The sequence below is a fragment of the Leptonychotes weddellii genome, chromosome 10 (genome assembly GCF_054177405.1).
Source record: "Leptonychotes weddellii isolate Sample4059 chromosome 10, ASM5417740v2, whole genome shotgun sequence".
Classification (NCBI taxonomy): Eukaryota; Metazoa; Chordata; class Mammalia; order Carnivora; family Phocidae; genus Leptonychotes; species Leptonychotes weddellii.
Window position 1 is genome coordinate 19,598,270 of NC_138378.1, and position 18,592 is coordinate 19,616,861.

The following is an 18,592-nucleotide window of genomic DNA, read 5'->3' on the forward strand; positions in this document are numbered from 1 at the left end:
GTCACATGCCTGCTTATATGGCTCCCCTATGTTCAATAAAATGGATTTCCAGAAATCTGGTATGAGGGGCATTCTTCCTTTACTTTGAACATTTTTAAAACGTCAAAGGGAGATGGAAAGAAAAATCAAGGCTTCCCAGAAGAGAGGCAACTATAGGAAAAAGTTATTTAAAAGCCCCAAAAAGTGAAAACTCGGGGGCTAAAAATAAACTCCATTTTCTTAAGAAAAACAAAATCATAAGAATGGAATTTCCACCCACACTAATGGATTCTCATTGTTAAAAAAAAAAAAAAATTAATCTGACACAACCCTCCCTCTTTAAAAAAAAAAAACACTTTATAGTTCAAAAGTAAATATAAATGTAGAAGTTAGACTCACCTCGCACCCTGAGAGGGCCTGGCTGGACTGGGCTGCATAGAAAAGGGAGTCCACATTGGCCGGATCAAGGTTTGACTTAATGAAGGTGCACGCTTTCTAAACAGGGGTGGAAAGTCAGTGATAAGTGGTGATATACACAGAGACTGGGAAAGTGTACATGCTTTTTGATGACAAAATTCTAAGCAATCTATGATGGCTTAAAGTATGAGCTATACAAGATTTCACGTTTTAAGCAGGTATTTTCCTTAGGACACTGTATCACACAAAATTGCTGAGTTCATGCCAAGAGCAACAAACCTCAAGTACTTTAGTCCTTCTGAACCCTAGAAAAAAAGGAAAGAAACCGCTTCCACTGACCACCTGCTCTGGCCATAACCTGTGCTGTTTATGATGCTCTTCCTCTTAATGAACACATAAGGACCCCGTGGTAGATATTATCATTCCCATTTAACAGAAAAAGAAACTGAGGCTTGGAGTAGTAAGTTACCTGGTAAAGGTGACAAAGCTAAGTGTCTCCTCTGATTCTAACTGTACTGGGGTCTCCACTTAGATGTCTCCAAAGCTAAGTCAGGTTCAGCACATCTAAAATGAGCTTGAAACCTTCTGTTTCTGCTCCTGGACTTTCTAGCTCCTGTATAGGCACCACCACCTACCCAGCTACCGGAAGCAGAAACCTAGGAATCGCTCTTGACTTCTCCCTTACCCTACAGGACTAGTGAACTTATCTCCCTTCTCGTTTTTCAAACCCAATCCCCATCCTCTGGTTTCTCTCATTGCCTTATTTCAGGCACTTGCCATTTCTCACCTAGATTGTTATAATCATCTCTTAACTGGTCTCAAGCCACGTAGTCCATTCTGCATACTGACTGCTCAAGGTGATCTTTACAAAATACAAATGCAACCACATATCAGAACCCTTGGGTAGTTCCTTACTATCCTCAGAACAAGAGTCCAAGTTTCTGATACAGCATAAAATGCCCTCATGACTGACATTCACTTTCAGGGCCAGCTTCATCACCACACCACCTCCAACTCCCAAATCTTACCCTCCATCGTTCTCTGGCGACCCAAAGACACTATGATCTCGCCTTGGTATGTATGTGACCCTGCTATTCCTGCTGCTGGGAGCACCTGTCCTTTGCCCCTCCTGTCTGCCAAACCAGATCCTATCTTCATCTCTGCTCAGGTGTCACCTCTTCCAAAAAACCTTCACTGACATTCATCCCAAGTTAGGCCAGGTGCCTTCCCCCCCAGAGTGCTCCCCCAAAGCACTTACCATACGGTACTAACTACCTCCCTCCACGACCAGTTACATAAGAGCAAAGACTTTGGATGAACCCCAATCACAGGGCCTGCCACAAAGCAGGCACATTATAAAATCCACACTATTCTTATTGTATCATACTCCAAGAAATATTATTTAATAGTTCTATCACTAAATATTTTGATTGAGGTAACATAAAAGTCACCTATTCATAATTAAATGGCAATAAAATAGTTACTGGTGGGAGCTTCTGAGGAGTAGGACAGAGTGTAGGGCAAGGGGGGCCACATAACAGGTTGCTGCTTTCCACTAACAGCTGTGCTGTATTATCTGATGTTTTACTGTGTGCATGTGCTACTTTAACCAAAAATCTATTTTTTAATTTTATGAATAAAATTTAAGTGGCAGTCTCAAAACAAATGAGTTTCAACCAGGAATTCGAAAGAAACCAAAGAAAGAAATACTTCACCCTGCACAAATTAGGGATCTGAAGAGAACAATCTAGTTAAGGAATCCTTCAGCAGACTGTAGGTAAGCTTAAGACACGTGCTTTGTCGCCATCTGGTGCTTTAACAATAGAACAACAGCATCCAAGACCCCTAAACAAGGATTATGGTCATTGCTGCCATAATGTGTCAACACTGTTCTAAGTGCTTGATGTGCATTTCTCACTATGCATTAGGCTCTCCTATTATCTTACGTTTACAGACAAGAAAACTGAAGCATCAGAGAGGCAAAGTTACTTATCCAAGGTCACTCAGCTCTTAATGGAGGAGCTAGAATTCAAACCCAGGCAGCCTAGCTCCACAGTCTGAGCTGTACAACCTCTGATTTGTCCTGGAAGAAAACCAGCAACGTGCCAATTCTAATTCTTTGCCCAGACAAATCAAGGTAAACAGTACGAGCAGTCAGTGGCCTCAAAGCTCCCAGTGTCAACTTGGTTTTAACAGCAGCAGCAGAAGTGAGAGAAGAACCCGGGAGACACACCCTGGACGCTCAGTAAGCCCACCCACTGCTGAGGCCTCAGCTGGCTACTTCCAGCAGTTTTTAACTCTCACTTCAGCTGTCCTTATTCCAGACTCATCTTCCCAACTGAAGCCTGCAAATCACCCCCTAAATGTCCATTCCCTATCTGCTCCTCTCCAACTTTCTGAGCCCTCTATTAATACTCCAATTATCTAAACATCCTCCTGAGCGAAGAACATCAGTGCTTTTCTCAACCCATTCTTCCCTACAGTTCCCCGAACAGAATCAGGAGCAAAAGACAGCTAAATCTCTCTCATCTGCCCTTACCTCTCCCTTATTTCATCCATTAACGTCTCCCAACTACTCTTAACCCCTCTCACACCACGCTCTGTAATCTCGCCAGACTTTTGTTGCCTTGTCGTGCTATGGAGGCATACCCAGGCGAGAACCCCCGCACCAGGTCCTTTGTAACCAGGCCCACCTTTTTCTTATGCACGTCTTACCACACTTCCCCCCACGCCTCTGCTCCAGCTGCCCTGGACAACCCACCCACTGCCCCCAACACCCAACAAGCACCTTTAAGCCTCCAGGCTTAGTACAGGCTCTTCTCTCCATCTGGAAGCCCATCCATCTTGTCAGTTCAACTTCTCCCTCTCAACTGGTAACTCCTGACATATTAACAAAACTCAAGACTTCTTTTTTTTTTTTTTAAGACTTTTATTTATTTATTTGACAGAAAGAAAGAGAGTGAGAAAGAGAGAACAAGCAGGGGGAGCAGCAGGCAGAGGGAAAAGCAGGCCCCCGGCTGAGCAGGGAGAATGACATGGGACTCAATCCCAGGACCCTGGGATCATGACCGGAGCTGAAGGCAGACACTCAACTGATTGAGCTACCCAGGCATCCCTTCAAGACTTCTTTTAAAATAAACTTTCCTTGATCCTTCTACCTACTCCCACCCCCCATCTGCTACCTTCTTTCTCTTTCTACCAGCAAATCTCCAATTGGAAAAGCCAAAGCATACTTCCCAGTACTCCCTCCCTCAACACTGGACAGAACTGATCACTTCCTCATTCTGAAATATTCCCTTCCTTCCCTTCGAGGAATCCCCTGCACTCTTCTGGCTCTTCTTCTACTCTCAGCTGCTCCTTAGTTTCATCCTCTTCTACCTGATCATTCAACAGTGGAGTTTTTCAACTCCTTAGCCCACTTCTCATCCATCTTCTCTCTCTCTAGGCAATCTCATTCATGCCCACAGCTTCATCCAGAACCTCTATGCAGACAGTCTCAGATTTGTACCCCCAGCCCAGACTTCTCTCAATGGCACTTATATGACTCAAAGGCACTTCAAGGTCAACATATTTAAGACCAAATTCATGGTCTTGCCCACACAAACCTCATTCTCTTTCCGTGTTCCCGTCTTATGGAATGGCCCAACCATCCACCTGTGCAGCAGAAGTTGGAAGTCTGGGTGTTACCTTTTGCACCCTTTCTGCATTCAGTCCTGCCCCATAATCCCCTGCCAAAGTCTGTCCTCTACAGAACAGGAGAGAAACCTTTCCAAAATGAAAATGGATCCTGATACTTGCTGCTTAAAATCAACTGCTCTTTAGAGAAAAAGCAAACATCTTCCTGTGGCTACCGAGGCATTGAGACTTAGCCACTACCTTCCCCTCGGGCTCCACTCCTCTCTCTCCCATTATCTGGAGCTCCACATGTGGCCTCCTCTCAGTCTCTCAAATGTAACCTACTCCTTGCCTGCACAGGACCCTTGCCCCTGCCATTCCCCCTGCCTGAAGTTCCTTCCCTCCCTAGTCTCCCAGTTAACTCCTACTTTCCCTTTAGAATTCAGATCAATCATCCCTTCCTTCACTTAGTAAACAACTACTGAGTGCCTACCACATGCCAGGTGCTACCCTAGGCACTGGAGATGCACAACAAATAAAATGAACAAAGTCCCTGGGCTCAAGGAGCTGTAATTTAGCGGGCTACAGAGTGAGATTTAAACTCAGAGATTTCCTCGGAAAAGCCTTCCCTGACCAAGTCAAAGTCCCCTATTTATAACACCATATATCTCACCTTCATAAAACTTACCATTGCTATAAATATTCATGTATCTACTTGATTATATGACCAATGCCTATCTCCACTATTAGAGTATACATTCCAAGAGGGCAGAGGCTCTCTCTCTCTCATTGTTCAACACTGAATCCCCAGCGCCTAGCACATAGCAGAAACTCACTAAGTATCTGCTGAATGACTAAATTGTGCAGCAGCCAGTCCCCTGTACAAGGTCGGGGCTTAGAGTAAGCTTTCCCAGCAGACAGGGTGAGCAAGCTGCTCCCTCTACTGGACTCTCACACTACCTGTGTCTGGGACCTTCCACACACTAGGAGTCCCTTTGCACTCAGCACCTGGTCTCGCTATCATGGTCCCTGTCTTTCACTAGATAATGAGCTGTTGTCTTCTCTGCACTTAGCATAATGCCTGGCACATAGCAGACGCTGCATAAGTAAATTACTGCCCGAAGGAATGTCTGACTGTCTGCTCTCCCCAGCAATCAGCTGAGTACCTGGCCTTCGGCAAGCACTCAGTACTTGTTGAACAGTACAAATATACTGACCTTCATAAGTGCTCACCATGTACCAGACACTGAGCTAAGCACTTTATACTTTATCATCTCATTTAATCCCCATAACAACCCTGTAAGATAGTTATCACCATCCCCTTTTACAGATAGGGAAAGTGTATGATTGACAACCTGTATACACTGCCTAATGTTCACTGATTTCAGTCACTCGAATACTACATCACAATTTTTGCCATAGTATATATCCTATTTACTTCATATTTTCAGTATAATGAATACAAAACTCCCACCATTGTTCTTAAATCTTATAGAAAGCTAAGCAATAATATCTATAAAATCATCATTCTCAGGTGCTTATGGTTTTTAAATACACATGTACAGGGGCGCCTGGGTGGCTCAGTCGTTAAGCGTCTGCCTTCGGCTCGGGTCGTGATCCCGGGGTCCTGGGATTGAGCCCCGCATCAGGCTCCCTGCTCGGCGGGAAGCCTGCTTCTCCCTCTCCCACTCCCCCTGCTTGTGTTCCCTCTCTCGCTGTGTCTCTCTCTGTCAAATAAATAAAATATTAAAAAAAAAATACATGTACAGTACCTGACTATTAAAATGAAAGATGTTCACTCTTCATAACACCTAAAATCAACTCTCATTCCACACTCTGCTGTTCCTAGAACTGCTTTCTATTCTCAACTTCTTAGTAAGCCCCATTCCTCTTGGTTTTGCTGCTAAAATCCCTTGTGACAAAATAACCAAAATCTCCCCTAAGGATCTATCTCTGAGAGCAACCAGTTCAATGCATCTAGCAGAACCGAAGGAGTTCTCTCCGCTCAGCTGAAAGCAACAATAATGGAGCAGGACACGCATCACCACATGGAAGTAGCAGTAATGGAGACTGTCCTCAATGGATTTATCTAGTGTGACAACCAATAAGACAATTCAATAGCCTGAAACTTGCATTCAACTCCCTTCCTTCCATTGCTTATAACGCACACATTACACAATCACCACAGCACCCTCCGTAAGCGACTCAAAGAGTGAAGTATGTGATTAACCCATTTATTTTCTGATCAACAGGCACATTTGAGAGCTTCCGTTTCTAATAAGCTAACATTTACAATTCATTCAACATTATTTGTTCAACAACCTGTGTGTATTAGACATCAAGCAATAGGGATGACAGTGGAGAAAAAATGTCAATCAATGTACATTAACCCCACTACTATATAATAGAGCTAAGAGCTAATATTTAGTACATACTCACTACATGCCAGCACCATGCTAACTTCCCTAACATACATCACCTGCAAGCTATTATTATTATTATCTCTATCTTACAGATGAGAAAACAGATTCTGAAAGGTTCAGTAAGCTGCACAGGTCACTCGGTTGTATAGTTCTGAAGTCAAGATCTTGAAACCAAGCAGTCTGACTTTAGAGTCTGTTTTATAAACATAAAGCCATAGCTGGCCCAACCATGCAATTACCCCCAATCACACTGCACTGCAGCTGTCTGGACAGCTTCAGTCTGTATCTTCAGCCCTGACCAACATCCCTTCAAACTCAGGACATCAGCAGGGAACACCTCTAGGAGTACGTGTTCAACCTAAATCCATGTGGAACTCTCAATCATGAGACAGAGAAAAAGGCACTGCTCTAGCTAACGTGAGAGCGGCTCACTCCTCCATGATCCCCCCTAGACTGAATCCTACAGTTCCACAGAAGTTTGAAAATGACCAGTAGAAACCATTCTCCTGCATTCAAATCCACCAAAATTCAACCTTAACCTAATATTCCAATTTTATCTCCTATACCTCACAATACAAAACCTCTACGAGTCAAGACTGCTCCACTCTGTGTCTCCCAGTTTGCTCTCTCTTGTCCCCAGCCGTCCCCCCTCTACAGACACTGCAGCCTTCTGTACATTGCAGTATCTGCACCAGGCACTGTCTGAATTCACCTTAATAGATTATAGATAGAAGCAAAACTTTTTAAATATTGATGATGACAATAATAATAACTACCACTTGAAGGGCCTTTTGTGGACCAATCACTTACTTGGCATAATATGATTTCACTTTATCTTTACAATGATCCAGTGAGGAAGGCATCATAACTCCCCTTTTATAGAGAGGTGGAACCAGAATCAAAAACTTGGGCAAGGGGCACCTGGGTGGTTCAGTCGGTTAAGCCTCTGCCTTCTGCTCAGGTCATGATTCCATGGGCCTGGGATCGAGCCCCATATCAGGCTCCCCGCTAAGCAGGGAGTCTGCTTCTCCCTCTCCCTCTGACCCTCCCCCCCACTCGTGCTCTCTCTCTCCCTCTCTCACTAGCTCACTCGCTCTGCACTCTCTCTCCCCAATAAATAAATAAAATCTTAAAAAAAACAAAAACAAAAAAAACTTGGGCTAACTAGCACTGATGCCTGTACTCTTTCTTTGGAGAGAAACTAATTTTACTCAGGAGGATTCACCTACAGGATTTATAACAGGGTAATCACAAGGAAAAGTCTGTTTCCTTAATACAGTCATGCATAGGAAGGAAATACTAGGCAGAAACAAGAGACAGCTGTCAGGAAGAAACCTGAATAAGTGTGGACCTCATACAGCAGGGATTAGCAAATTTTTTGCAAAGGACCACAGAGTAAATATTTTAGGCTTTTTGGGCCAGATAGTCTCTTTAGTAACTACTCAACTCTATTGCTAAAGTGCAAAAGCAGCCACAGTCAATATATAAATGAGTGGGTGTGGCTGTGTTCCAATAAAACTTTATTTACAAAAAACAGGCTTCAAGCTGGATTTGACTCTGGGGGCCATAGTTTGTCAACAGTTCCGCCCTATGGTATTAAGATGATGGCTGGCAAGGGCGCCTGGGTGGCTCAGTTGGTTAAGCGACTGCCTTGGGCTCAGGTCATGATCCCGGAGTCCTGGGATCAAGTCCCGCAACAGCAGGGAGCCTGCTTCTCCCTTTGGCCCTCTCCATTCTCATGCTGTTTCTCTCTCTCAAATAAATAAATAAATAAAATCTTAAAAAAAAAAAAAAGATGATGGCTGGCAGACATCGGCCAAATTACTTAACCCCTCTGAACTTCCATTTCCTTCTCTATTACAGGATAATATTTCTGACCACTTAGAATTAAGACAATTAACTCGAGATAATATATCCACTGTACCCAGCATATATAAGGCATTCAATAAATCAATTGCGATTACTGATTCTAGTCTGGAGCAGGAAATGTAAAAATAAGCCTAAGACATCAGAAACTCTCAGACTGGTGGATCGCATAAAATCGAACAAAAAACACACAAAGACATTCTGAGCATCAAAAAGAATAACAACTGTTATTGCATGTCAACTATACTTCAGAAAAGACAAAGAAAAAAAAAAAAAGAATAACAACTACCATGGATTGCAAAACATTAACTGGGACTACCAGTTCTGGCCATGGCAGAATTAAAGGTATTGAACTTACCCTCCTGCCATAAATAACTATAAAACTGAAAAAATATACGAAGTTGAGACACTAGACAACAGACAGTATAAGGCTGTGATACTTAAAAGAAAGTAAAAAGTGTGAAAATGATAGTACAAATGATGGGAGTTTAAACAGAAATATGTTGTTATAAGGTTCTTTCATTATTCGTGACACAGCAAAATGATAATTCAAAGTAGACTGTGGTAAGTTCAAATGCATATTATAATCTCTAGAGCAACTACTAAAAAAAAATAAGTAGAGCTAAAAAACCAACAGAAGAGATCAAATGGAATAATCAAAATTTATTCAATCTGAGACAGGAAAGAAGGAGGAAAAAAAATAGCTAGACTAGTAAAAAACAAATAACAAGATGGTAAACTTAAACCCAACAGTATAGTTACATTAAATATAAATTGACTAAACTCCCCAACTAAAAGACAGAGATTGTCAGACTGGATTAAAACAACAACAAAAAAACAAGTCCCTACTACATACTGTTTACAAGAGATAGGTTAATCTGACAATACCCAAATCCAATGATCCAACTTTATCATAACTAAAAGTGAAACAACCAGGTATTATGCACCAATGACAGGAAGTACATAGCACCACCTATGAAATATTTCTGCCAAGAAAACTGACCTGAATATAATTAAGCCTCAAGAGCTAACTATCCGCTTATATGAATAAAAAATATAGGAAGTAGGGAGCCTGGGTGGCTCAGTTGTTAAGCGTCTGCCTTCGGCTCAGGTCATGACCCCAGGGTCCTGGGATCGAGCCCCACATCCGGCTCCCTGCTCCACAGGAAGCCTGCTTCTGTCTCCCACTGCCCCTGCTTGTGTTCCCTCTCTCGCTGTGTTTCTGTCAAATAAATAAATAAAATCTTAAAAAAAAAAAAAAAAAGATAAGAACTATGTTCAAAAAGAGCATGAGGGGGCGCCTGGGTGGCTCAGTTGGCTAAGTGTCTGTCTTCGGCTCAGGTCATGATCCCAGGGTCCTGGGATGAGCCCCACATTGGGCTCCCTGTTCAGCGGGGAGTCTGCTTCTCCCTGCCCTCTGCCCCTCCCCCCAGCTGATGCTCTTTCTCTCTCTCTTAAAAAAACCTTAAAAAAAAAAAAAAACAACTACAAACAAACAGCATGAGGATGCTATTAATCAAAGGCAAAATGTGGAAACTTCTCCAGGATAAGTGATCTGGCTTGTTCTACAAATAAAAGGTACTGGGGGAGGGGGAGACGGAAACTACTGTAGATGAAAAGGATCTTTAAAAGCAGAGTTCTCCGGCTGGTAGCAGAAGAGGTCAGAGATTTGAAGAGTAAGAACTTAACATGTCATTACTGATTTAAATGGGGAGGGGACAACATAAGAAAAAATGTGGGTGGCCTTGAGGAACAGAGAACAGCCTTTGGCTGATAGCCCACAAGAAAATGGAGATCTCAGACTTACAACCACAGGGAACTGCATGCATTCTGTTAACCATCTGGAGGAGAGACTGAGCAGATTCTTCCCCAGAAGCGGCAGAAAAGAGCCCAGCCTGGCCAACACCATCATTTTGACCTTCTGAGACACTAACGAGAGAGCCCTGCCAAGCCTGCCTGGACTTCTGACCACAGAACTATCAGATAATAAATGAGTGCTATTTTAAATAACTAAATGTGTGGTCATTTGTTATGCAGCCATAGAAAACTAATACACAGGGGCACCTGGGTGGCTCAGTCAGTTAAGTGGCCAACTCCTGATTTTGGCTCAGGTCATGATCTCAGGGTCGTGACACTGAGCTATGCGACAGGCTCTGCGCTTAGTGGGAGTCTACTTGAGATTCTCTCCCTCTGCCCCTTCCCCCACTCGAGTTTTCTTTCTCTAAAATGAGTAAATAAATCTTTAAAAAAAGAAAACTAATACACAAGGCTTATATGAGAAACCTGGTCTTAACCTCTTTGCCCTAGCTGTCCATGCTACTGTAATGAATAAAATGTAAATTCACGGGGCGCCCGGGTGGTTCAGTCACTAAGCGTCTGCCTTTGGCTCAGGTCACAATTCCAGGGTCCTGGGCTCGAGCCCCGCAATGGGCTCCCTGCTCTGTGGGAAGCCTGCTTCTCCCTCTCCCACTCCCCCTGCTTGTGTTCGCTCTCTCATTGTGTCTCTCTCCGTCAAATAAATAAATAAAATCTTTAAAATAAATAAAATTAAATTAAATTCACTTAAGACTGAACATTCTCCCGGGTGCCTGGGTGGCTCAGTCGGTTAAGCGTCTGCCTTCAGCTCAGGTCATGACCCCATGGTCCTGGGATCAAGCCCCACATCATCCCTCTCCCTCTGCCCCTCCTCCCTGCTTTTGTGCGCTCACACTCTCTTTCTCTCTCAAATAAATAGATAAAATCACTAAAAAAAAAAAAGAAGAAGAAGAAAAGACTGAACCTTTTCCTAAATCCAGGAAGTTTTAGTTGTGATGCATTTTCCTCATCAAAGGTCCAAAAAGTGTATCAAAACTGCCTGATGTGGTGACTGGCAGTGTTTAATAAAAATGAATGCCCCCATCCTAAACTCCTTTATTTGTCACATATACAGGGCACTTAACAAGTACATGTGGTACTATACAGTCTCACTCAGAACTACAGCAATAGTTTCTAGAGGCAAAATTTAAGCTTAAAATAAAAAGTAAAGTTTCTAAGACTTGCTCTTCTTTATATTCTACTAAAACACCTGGCATGGTCCTAAACATACATTAGGCATTAAAAGAAAAAAAATCTGTCAGATTGAAGTAAGTATTTATTATATTGGATTAGCCTTGGTCATCCTCAAAGGAGCAAGAGTTCTGAAGTACACACAAGGAACACAGTTAAGGGATGAGGCCCAGACAAAAGTAGCCTTACCTTTACATCTGGTACCTGGGCACCAAGGCTGCTGAGTCCCACGATGGAATAGTAAGCAGATTCCAAACTTGTGAAAGGGCGGTCCAGTGAGGCTTTCAGTCTCTCAACATCCGGCTTGGTGAGGTAGTGAGTGGGCGTCAGAGCCTGGGTGCCGGCTATGATTGTCAGGGCCAACAGGAAGACAGTGCTTGAACCTTGGGGGGAAATGACTATTAAATACAATCCAAACAATTCCCAAGTTCTATATACAGTTCCAATGACGGTGTGCACCAAGGTCTGGGAACCAAATCATGTGAGGAAGGGGGAGGGAACTGGGAGAAGTCCTGGCAAAGTGGTGGGCACTGTCTTCATCCATCTGAAATGTCCTCCCAGTAGCCTCTGTGTCGCTGAAGCACAGGACGCCATCATGCCATTCCCATTTCAAGTACGTTTGTAACTCCTATGCCTCTAAGACAGGCCTAATCCTGAATCCTCACCATGGCCTCGCCTGCCTCTCACCGGTTCTCTTCCCTCATTCTTCTTCCCATCTGTGGCTCTCTGGACCCCTCTCTGTTCCTCTAACAAGTCATGTTCTACCCTACCCAGCACTTTTTCATGCTTTCCCTTACTTCAACTTTCAACTTTTTTTTACTCTCCAATTTCAGTTCAAGTATCTCTTCCTCAAAAAGTCTCCCCAACTGCCCTTCCTCAGGTTAGGTCCCCAGTACTATAAAATACTGAAGAATGTGACCTCTGAGGCCAGGTTTAAATCCTAGCTTTGCCCAGGTGCCCAGGTGGCTCAGTCAGTCAGTTAAACGTCGGGCTCTTGGTTTTGAATCAGGTCATGATCTCAAGGTTGTGAGACTGAGCCCCCCGTCACATTCTGCACTGGATAGGGAACCTGCTTGGGATTCTCTCTCAACCTCTCCCTCTGCCCCTCCCCTGCTTGTGCACTCTCTAATAAATACACACATACATACTTTGAAAATAAGTAAATAAATAAATCCTAGTTCTGCCATTTATTAGCAATATGGCTGTGGCAGTTACAATGTAGCCAGTCCGTCCTCAGTTTCCTCAAGCGTAAAGTGGGATAATAACAGTACCTACCGCAGGAGTGTAATGAGGATTACATGAGTTAACATAGAAAGATCTTATAATGGTGACTGGCTTATAACAAGAGCTACATAAATGTTCGCTACTTCTATTACCATCACTATTGTTGCTGCTCTATCCATGCATATAGCAACCTGTACTTCTTCTATGTAGTCTTTTTCACAACTATAATTAATAGGGTAATGTCTGATTCCTCTGCTAAACTGTAAGTTCCATGAGGATAGACAGTTTCTTCTGAACATCCCAGTATTTCCAAGTATTAAACACTGCTTGGCAGGTATTAGTACTGAATTAATATTTGCTAAATAAATGAAAAGAAAAATTAATCCTTGTCTATTATGCTCCAGGAGACAGGAAGCAGTTATGAGTGGTACATTCTATGGGCTGCTTCATGAATTGACTGCCATATAATTAACAGAACAGTATCCACCACCCCCCGCCCCACCACCACCTTATCCATACTCTCCACGGTTTCAGTTACCCACGTTCAACCACGGTCCAGTACTGTCGGGTCAGTAGTAGCCTAATGCTACATCACAATGCCTCCATCAGTCACCTTACTTCATCTCATCATGCAGACATTTTATCACGTAAGCATCTATATCAAGAAGGGTGAGTACAGTACAAGATATTTTGAGAGACCACATTCACATGACTTTTGTTACAGTATATTGTTATAACTGTTTTTATTGTTATCGTTGTTAATCTCTTACTGTGCCTAATTTATAAATTAAACTTTATCATAGGTATGCATGTATAGAAAAAAACACAGTATATATACGTGTTCAGTACTATCTGCAGTTTTAAGCATCCACTGGGGATCTTGGAAAATAAGCCCTGCAGATAAGGGAGCTCTACTGTAATCACAAGGCTAATGGTAGTAGTCCTAAATCCTCTGCCCATAGTGTCAAATTTAGTTTGAACTAGATTCCCTTAAGAAAGGCATTATTAGAGGGCTCCTGGCTGGCTCAGTCAGTGGAGTCTGCGACTCTTGATCCCAGGGTGTGAATTAGAGCCCCACACTGGGCAGAGAGATTACTTAAAAAAAAAAAAAAAGGCATCATTATATCTATTTTACAAATAAGAAAACTGAGACTGAGAGTACCTTGCAGACAATCTTGGATTCACTCAAATCTAACAGTTTACACTCTGGAGATTGTTTCAGAAATGATGCCTACATTAGCGGTAACTCAGAATTGTTCTTCTATGAGTGCTAGTTCTATTTAAATCCTTCTTCGTGTGTTAAATAAGCTAAAGAATGTGGAAGTTCTTTTTAAAACACTAGAAAGAGGGGGCGGGGCGCCTGGGTGGCTCAGTCATTAAGCGTCTGCCTTCAGCTCAGGTCACGATCCCAGGGTCCTGGGATCAAGCCCTGCGTCAGGCTCCCTGCTCAGCAGAAAGCCTGCTTCTCCCTCTCCCACTCCCCCTGCTTGTGTTCCCTCTCTGTCTCTTTGTCAAATAAAGAAAATCTTTAAAAAATAAATAAATTAATTAAACACTATACTGTTAATAGGAATCTATAGTGTGGAGTATTCAATTATAAAATATTTATTGAATACTTACCAAGCACTATTTTTGGTATTAAAAATAAAGCAAAAAACAGAATTTAAAAAAAACAACCCCAAACCTCATAAAGCCTACATTCTAGTCGGCAAAGAAAGGTATCACACAACACAATTAAGAAACATTATTTATGGGGCGTCTGGGTGGCTTGGTCGGTTAGGCATCTGCCTTCAGCTCAGGTCATGATCTTAGGGTCCTGGGATCAAGCCCTGCATCGGGCTCCCTGCTCAGCAGGAGCCTGCTTCTCCCTCTCCTTCTGCCCCTCATCCTGCTCATGCTATCTCTCTCGTGCTCTCAAATAAATAAAATCTTAAAAAAAAAAGAAAGAAACATTTATCACATTAGAAGGTGAAAAGTACTATGGAGAAAAATAAAGCACAGAAGAGATATCTGAGAAGAATTACGATTTTATTTTTTTTTTAAGATTTTATTTATTTATTTGACACAGAGAGAGAGAACACACACAAGCAGGGGGAGCAGCAGAGGGAGAGGGAGAAGCAGGCTCTCCACCGAGCAGGAAGCCCAACACGGGGCTCAATCCCGGGACCCTGGAATCATGACCTAAGCTGAAGGCAGATGCCTAACCGACTGAGCCACCCAGGTGCCCCAGAGTTACGATTTTAAATATGGTAGTCTATGAAGGTCTAACTAAGAAATAAAGCTATTGTGTATAGACCTGAAGGAAAAGATGGAGCATCACAAAGATATTTTGGGGTAAACTATCCCAAGAAGAAAAGCAAGTGCAAAGACCCTGTATATGTGGTATTCTTTGACATTAGCAAAGAGGAAAGTATAGTTAGAGTGGCATAAGCAAAGGGTGAAAAGTATGGAAGAGGTGAAAGAGGTAGCAGAGGCCAAATCTGAAGAACCTTTTAAACGTCTGTAGGGACTCTGGCTTATACTGAGAGATGGGAGCCACTAGAAAGTTTTGAGAAGAGGAATGATTTGACTTAGAATTTAACAGGATCATTGTGTTGAGAATAAACAAAACTGTGTTGAGACTAGGCAGGAGAAAGAACCTAAAGAGGGACACCAGTTAGTAATAATCCAAGTAAAAAGATGATGGTGGTCACAGCCAGGGTGACAGCAGTAGAGGTGAAAAGTGGTCAGAGTCCAGCTAGAATTCAAGGTCAAAGCCAGAACTGCTAAAGGATAGAAAAATGTAAGAAAAAGAGTTAAAAACATACTAATGCTGAATCCCCAGTGCCTTGTGTACATGCAATATATTACATGCTTAATATAGCACTTAATATATTAAGATCTAGTAAATGACAACTGGCATTTTCCCAGCTAGACTATAAATTCCCCTAATACAGCATCTATGTCAGAATTCTTATCTTCCCACCTCGAATTAATAGTGACAACATTTTTGGCTAAAATTCGAGCACTTAACATGTGTGGGGTATGTCCATACTATGCTAAGTACTTGGCATGCATTGAGTCATTAAATCGTCACAACATCCAAGTGAGTGTGGTTTACAGATGAAGAAACTGAGACTCACTAGGAGTTACCTGCCCTAAGACACATAACTGAGAATCAGAATGCAGGCAGTTTGAATCCAAAGTTTGTTTTTTAACCACTCTATTACCCTCAACTTTTCAAAAAATGGAGCAATGACCCACTGTCTTATTCACTGTTATCTTGGGCAAGTTACTTTTCTTCTCTGAAATTTTGTCTGTCAAACGTACATAATAGTACACATTCCCCACGCCGCCGTGAGACTACATGCTCTCATCGTGCACAGTGCCCGCCCAATAACTAGCAATGCAGTTAACTTTATTGATGCTTGCTTAGTGCCATGCACTATTCTAAACTATGCACGGGGTTCAGCTCACTTAATACAGCAATTTACGCGGCGGATAATGTGACTAACCTAGTTTACAGATCAGAAACTGAGGTGCAGAGAGGTTAAGGAACCTGGACTGGGTCACATTAACGAATACTTGACAAACTACAAGTTTGCACCAGGAAAATCTAACTTCAGATCCCAGAGAGATAGTGATTTCCTTGCTCCTTTTCACTACAAAGGAAGCCACGGTCCAAAGGACGACTTGGCCAAAAGCTCACTCTTAGGCCACCCGGCTCGGGAGCCGGCGCGAATCAAATGAATGAGGGAAGTCAGACCTAGGGTTAACCGCGGCCCCCGGCTGGGCCTCGGGGGCACCCGTAGCTCCGCGCCGCACTGGCACCCACCCCACCTCCATTCGCCCGCAGTCCCACCCGCTCGCCAGCCCTCCGTCACACACTCGTCCCCAAAAGAGCCCGAGCCCGAGTCCATGCCCCTGCCCCTGCCCCACAGGGGAAGAAACTCCCGCGTGGCTGGCTCCCGAGTAGCGAGCACTAGCCTCCCGCGGGCTACGGCCCACTCGCCAAGGCGTGCCGGCCGCGGGGCCCCGTCGTCGAGCCATGCACAACGCCTCACCCGGCGACGCCATTCCTCCGAGCAGGTCCCACCAGGGCCCGAGCCGGAGGCTGACTTCCGCTCGGGAAAGTGGCTCCAAGAGCGCGCCGAAGGGGACACCAGGGACTCGCGGCAGGCTGCGCGTGCTGGGATGGGATCTAGGCACAGGTCAGTCCCCGCCGTCCCGCTGGGTCGGCCCGGTCCCAGCAACCGCGGCCCAAATTCCAGTTCCCGCGCGGAAAGGGCGGCGCCGTCCTCGTGTACAGGCCGGCCTCTCCCCCCCGCGACCTGGGCCACTTGGAACCGGCCGCCTCTCAACGGTCCTAATCCGGGTGCTACCAGTACGCGGTTGGACTAGGCTTCGGGGTGGGCCCGAAACGGGGCCTCCGCTGATTGGCCGATCGCGTTGATTGGCCGATAGCGCCGTCACTCAGTCGTCTCTCTGCAGCCCGGCCAATTTTAAAGGAATGGGAAGGGTCCCGTGAGGAAGGGCTTTCTTTTTCGTTCATTCTTTTTTTTCTCTCTTTAGGAAATTACGGCAATTTCCTCCAAAGATTGTTTCGCTTGTCAATAACTGACCTAGTGAGTGATGTTTTCTTTGATTTGCAAAGCATTTCTGTGGACTTAGTACTCTTCGCAATAACTTTGAGGAGCATATTAGCCCAATTTTACAGAAGTAGCAGGTCTCTCTCAAATAAATAAATCTTTAGAAAAAACAACTCTAACAACTCAATAATAAGACAACCACTGATGTGCTGAAGCCATTTCATACTGGCTTGCAAGAGTCACTTACGAAATTTAGCAAGGGGGGACGTCTGGGTGGCTCAGTCGTTGAGCATCTTGGTGTTGGCTCAGGTCATCATGATCTTGGGGTCATGGTATCCAGCCCCACGTAGGACTCCAGGCTCAGAGTGGAGCTTGCTTGGGATTCTTTCCCTCATCCTCTCGCTCCCCCTCTGCTCCTCCCCCTGCTCACACTCTCCCTCTCTAAAAATAAATAAAATTTTTAAATTTAGCAAGAATTTTGAAAATAGGTTGTTAAATTTAGAAAAATTAAATTATACAAACTTACAACGAAATAAATAAAGTCTATTGAAAACCACTCATCATGGGGCGCCTGGGTGGCTCAGTTGGTTGGGCGACTGCCTTCGGCTCAGGTCATGATCCTGGAGTCCGGGGATCGAGTCCCGCATCGGGCTCCCTGCTCGGCGGGGAGTCTGCCTCTCCCTCTGACCCTCCTCTCTCTCATGCTCTCTGTCTCTCATTCTCTCTCTCTCAAATAAATAAATTAAAAAAAAAAATCTTAAAAAAAAAAAAACACTCATCATTTTGTTATTATTTACTACATTTTCCCATTTTGTATGCTTTTGTGGTTGCTTATATCTATTGCATCTATATGGTGGGAATATTATATGGTGATGTACACATCTTTTTCCAAAGTAACATCAGTAGCTTGATTTTGGCCACAATGGGAATATTTACACCATAGAATCAGCAAATGCTACACACCAGGGCTTGATTTTCTGCTTTGTTATGTCTGAACTTAATGATGGAGAAATGTTAATAGAGATTAAATTTAGAAGTGTGTCATGTCTATAGGCTTTACATTGCAAATAGCTCAAAAACTTGAGGGAGTATCATTCTAGTGTTTGAAAAGTATTATCCAACTCAGAGAAGTCACTTCTGAAGTTTCAGTTACATCGTACTCATTAATGTAAATGAAAATATCAACCAGCATTCACTTAAAAACTACACTTAGAAAGTCTGTTTTAAACATTTACCAACATACCACTGCAAGCAACCCAGTAAAAAACACAGGCAAAAGACTTGAACAGGCACTTCATCAAGATATACATAGAGCAGAGGGGGCCTGGGTGGCTCAGTTGTTAAGCGTCTGCCTTCGGCTCAGGTGGTGATCCCAGGGTCCTGGGATGGGGCTCCCTGCTTGGCAGGGGGCCTGCTTCTTCCTCTCCCACTCCCCCTGCTTGTGTTCCTGCTCTC

The 18,592-nt window shown here is 43.6% G+C and overlaps 2 protein-coding genes across 12 annotated transcripts in view; one reads left to right on the forward strand and one right to left on the reverse strand.

Annotated features, from left to right (window-relative positions):
• RPN2 (ribophorin II) overlaps window positions 1–16,842 on the reverse strand; it is a 116,555-nt gene extending 99,713 nt beyond the window's left edge. For all 4 annotated transcript variants that reach the window (XM_081832819.1, XM_081832818.1, XM_081832817.1 and 1 more), the window contains exons 1-3: window positions 16,613–16,842; window positions 11,535–11,728; window positions 379–474 (exon numbers count right to left, since the gene is read on the reverse strand). In XM_081832819.1, the coding sequence (XP_081688945.1) occupies window positions 379–474; window positions 11,535–11,728; window positions 16,613–16,625 (303 nt within the window). In that variant the 5' untranslated portion in view covers window positions 16,626–16,842. The remainder of the gene's footprint in view (window positions 1–378; window positions 475–11,534; window positions 11,729–16,612) is intronic.
• Window positions 16,386–18,592, forward strand: part of MROH8 (maestro heat like repeat family member 8) — a 58,201-nt gene continuing 55,994 nt past the window's right edge. For all 8 annotated transcript variants that reach the window (XR_014149095.1, XR_014149094.1, XM_081832812.1 and 5 more), the window contains exon 1: window positions 16,386–16,759. Coding sequence is in view for 6 of the 8 variants with exons in the window: in XM_081832812.1 (XP_081688938.1) it covers window positions 16,467–16,759 (293 nt within the window). In the remaining 2 variants the exon portion in view is untranslated. The remainder of the gene's footprint in view (window positions 16,760–18,592) is intronic.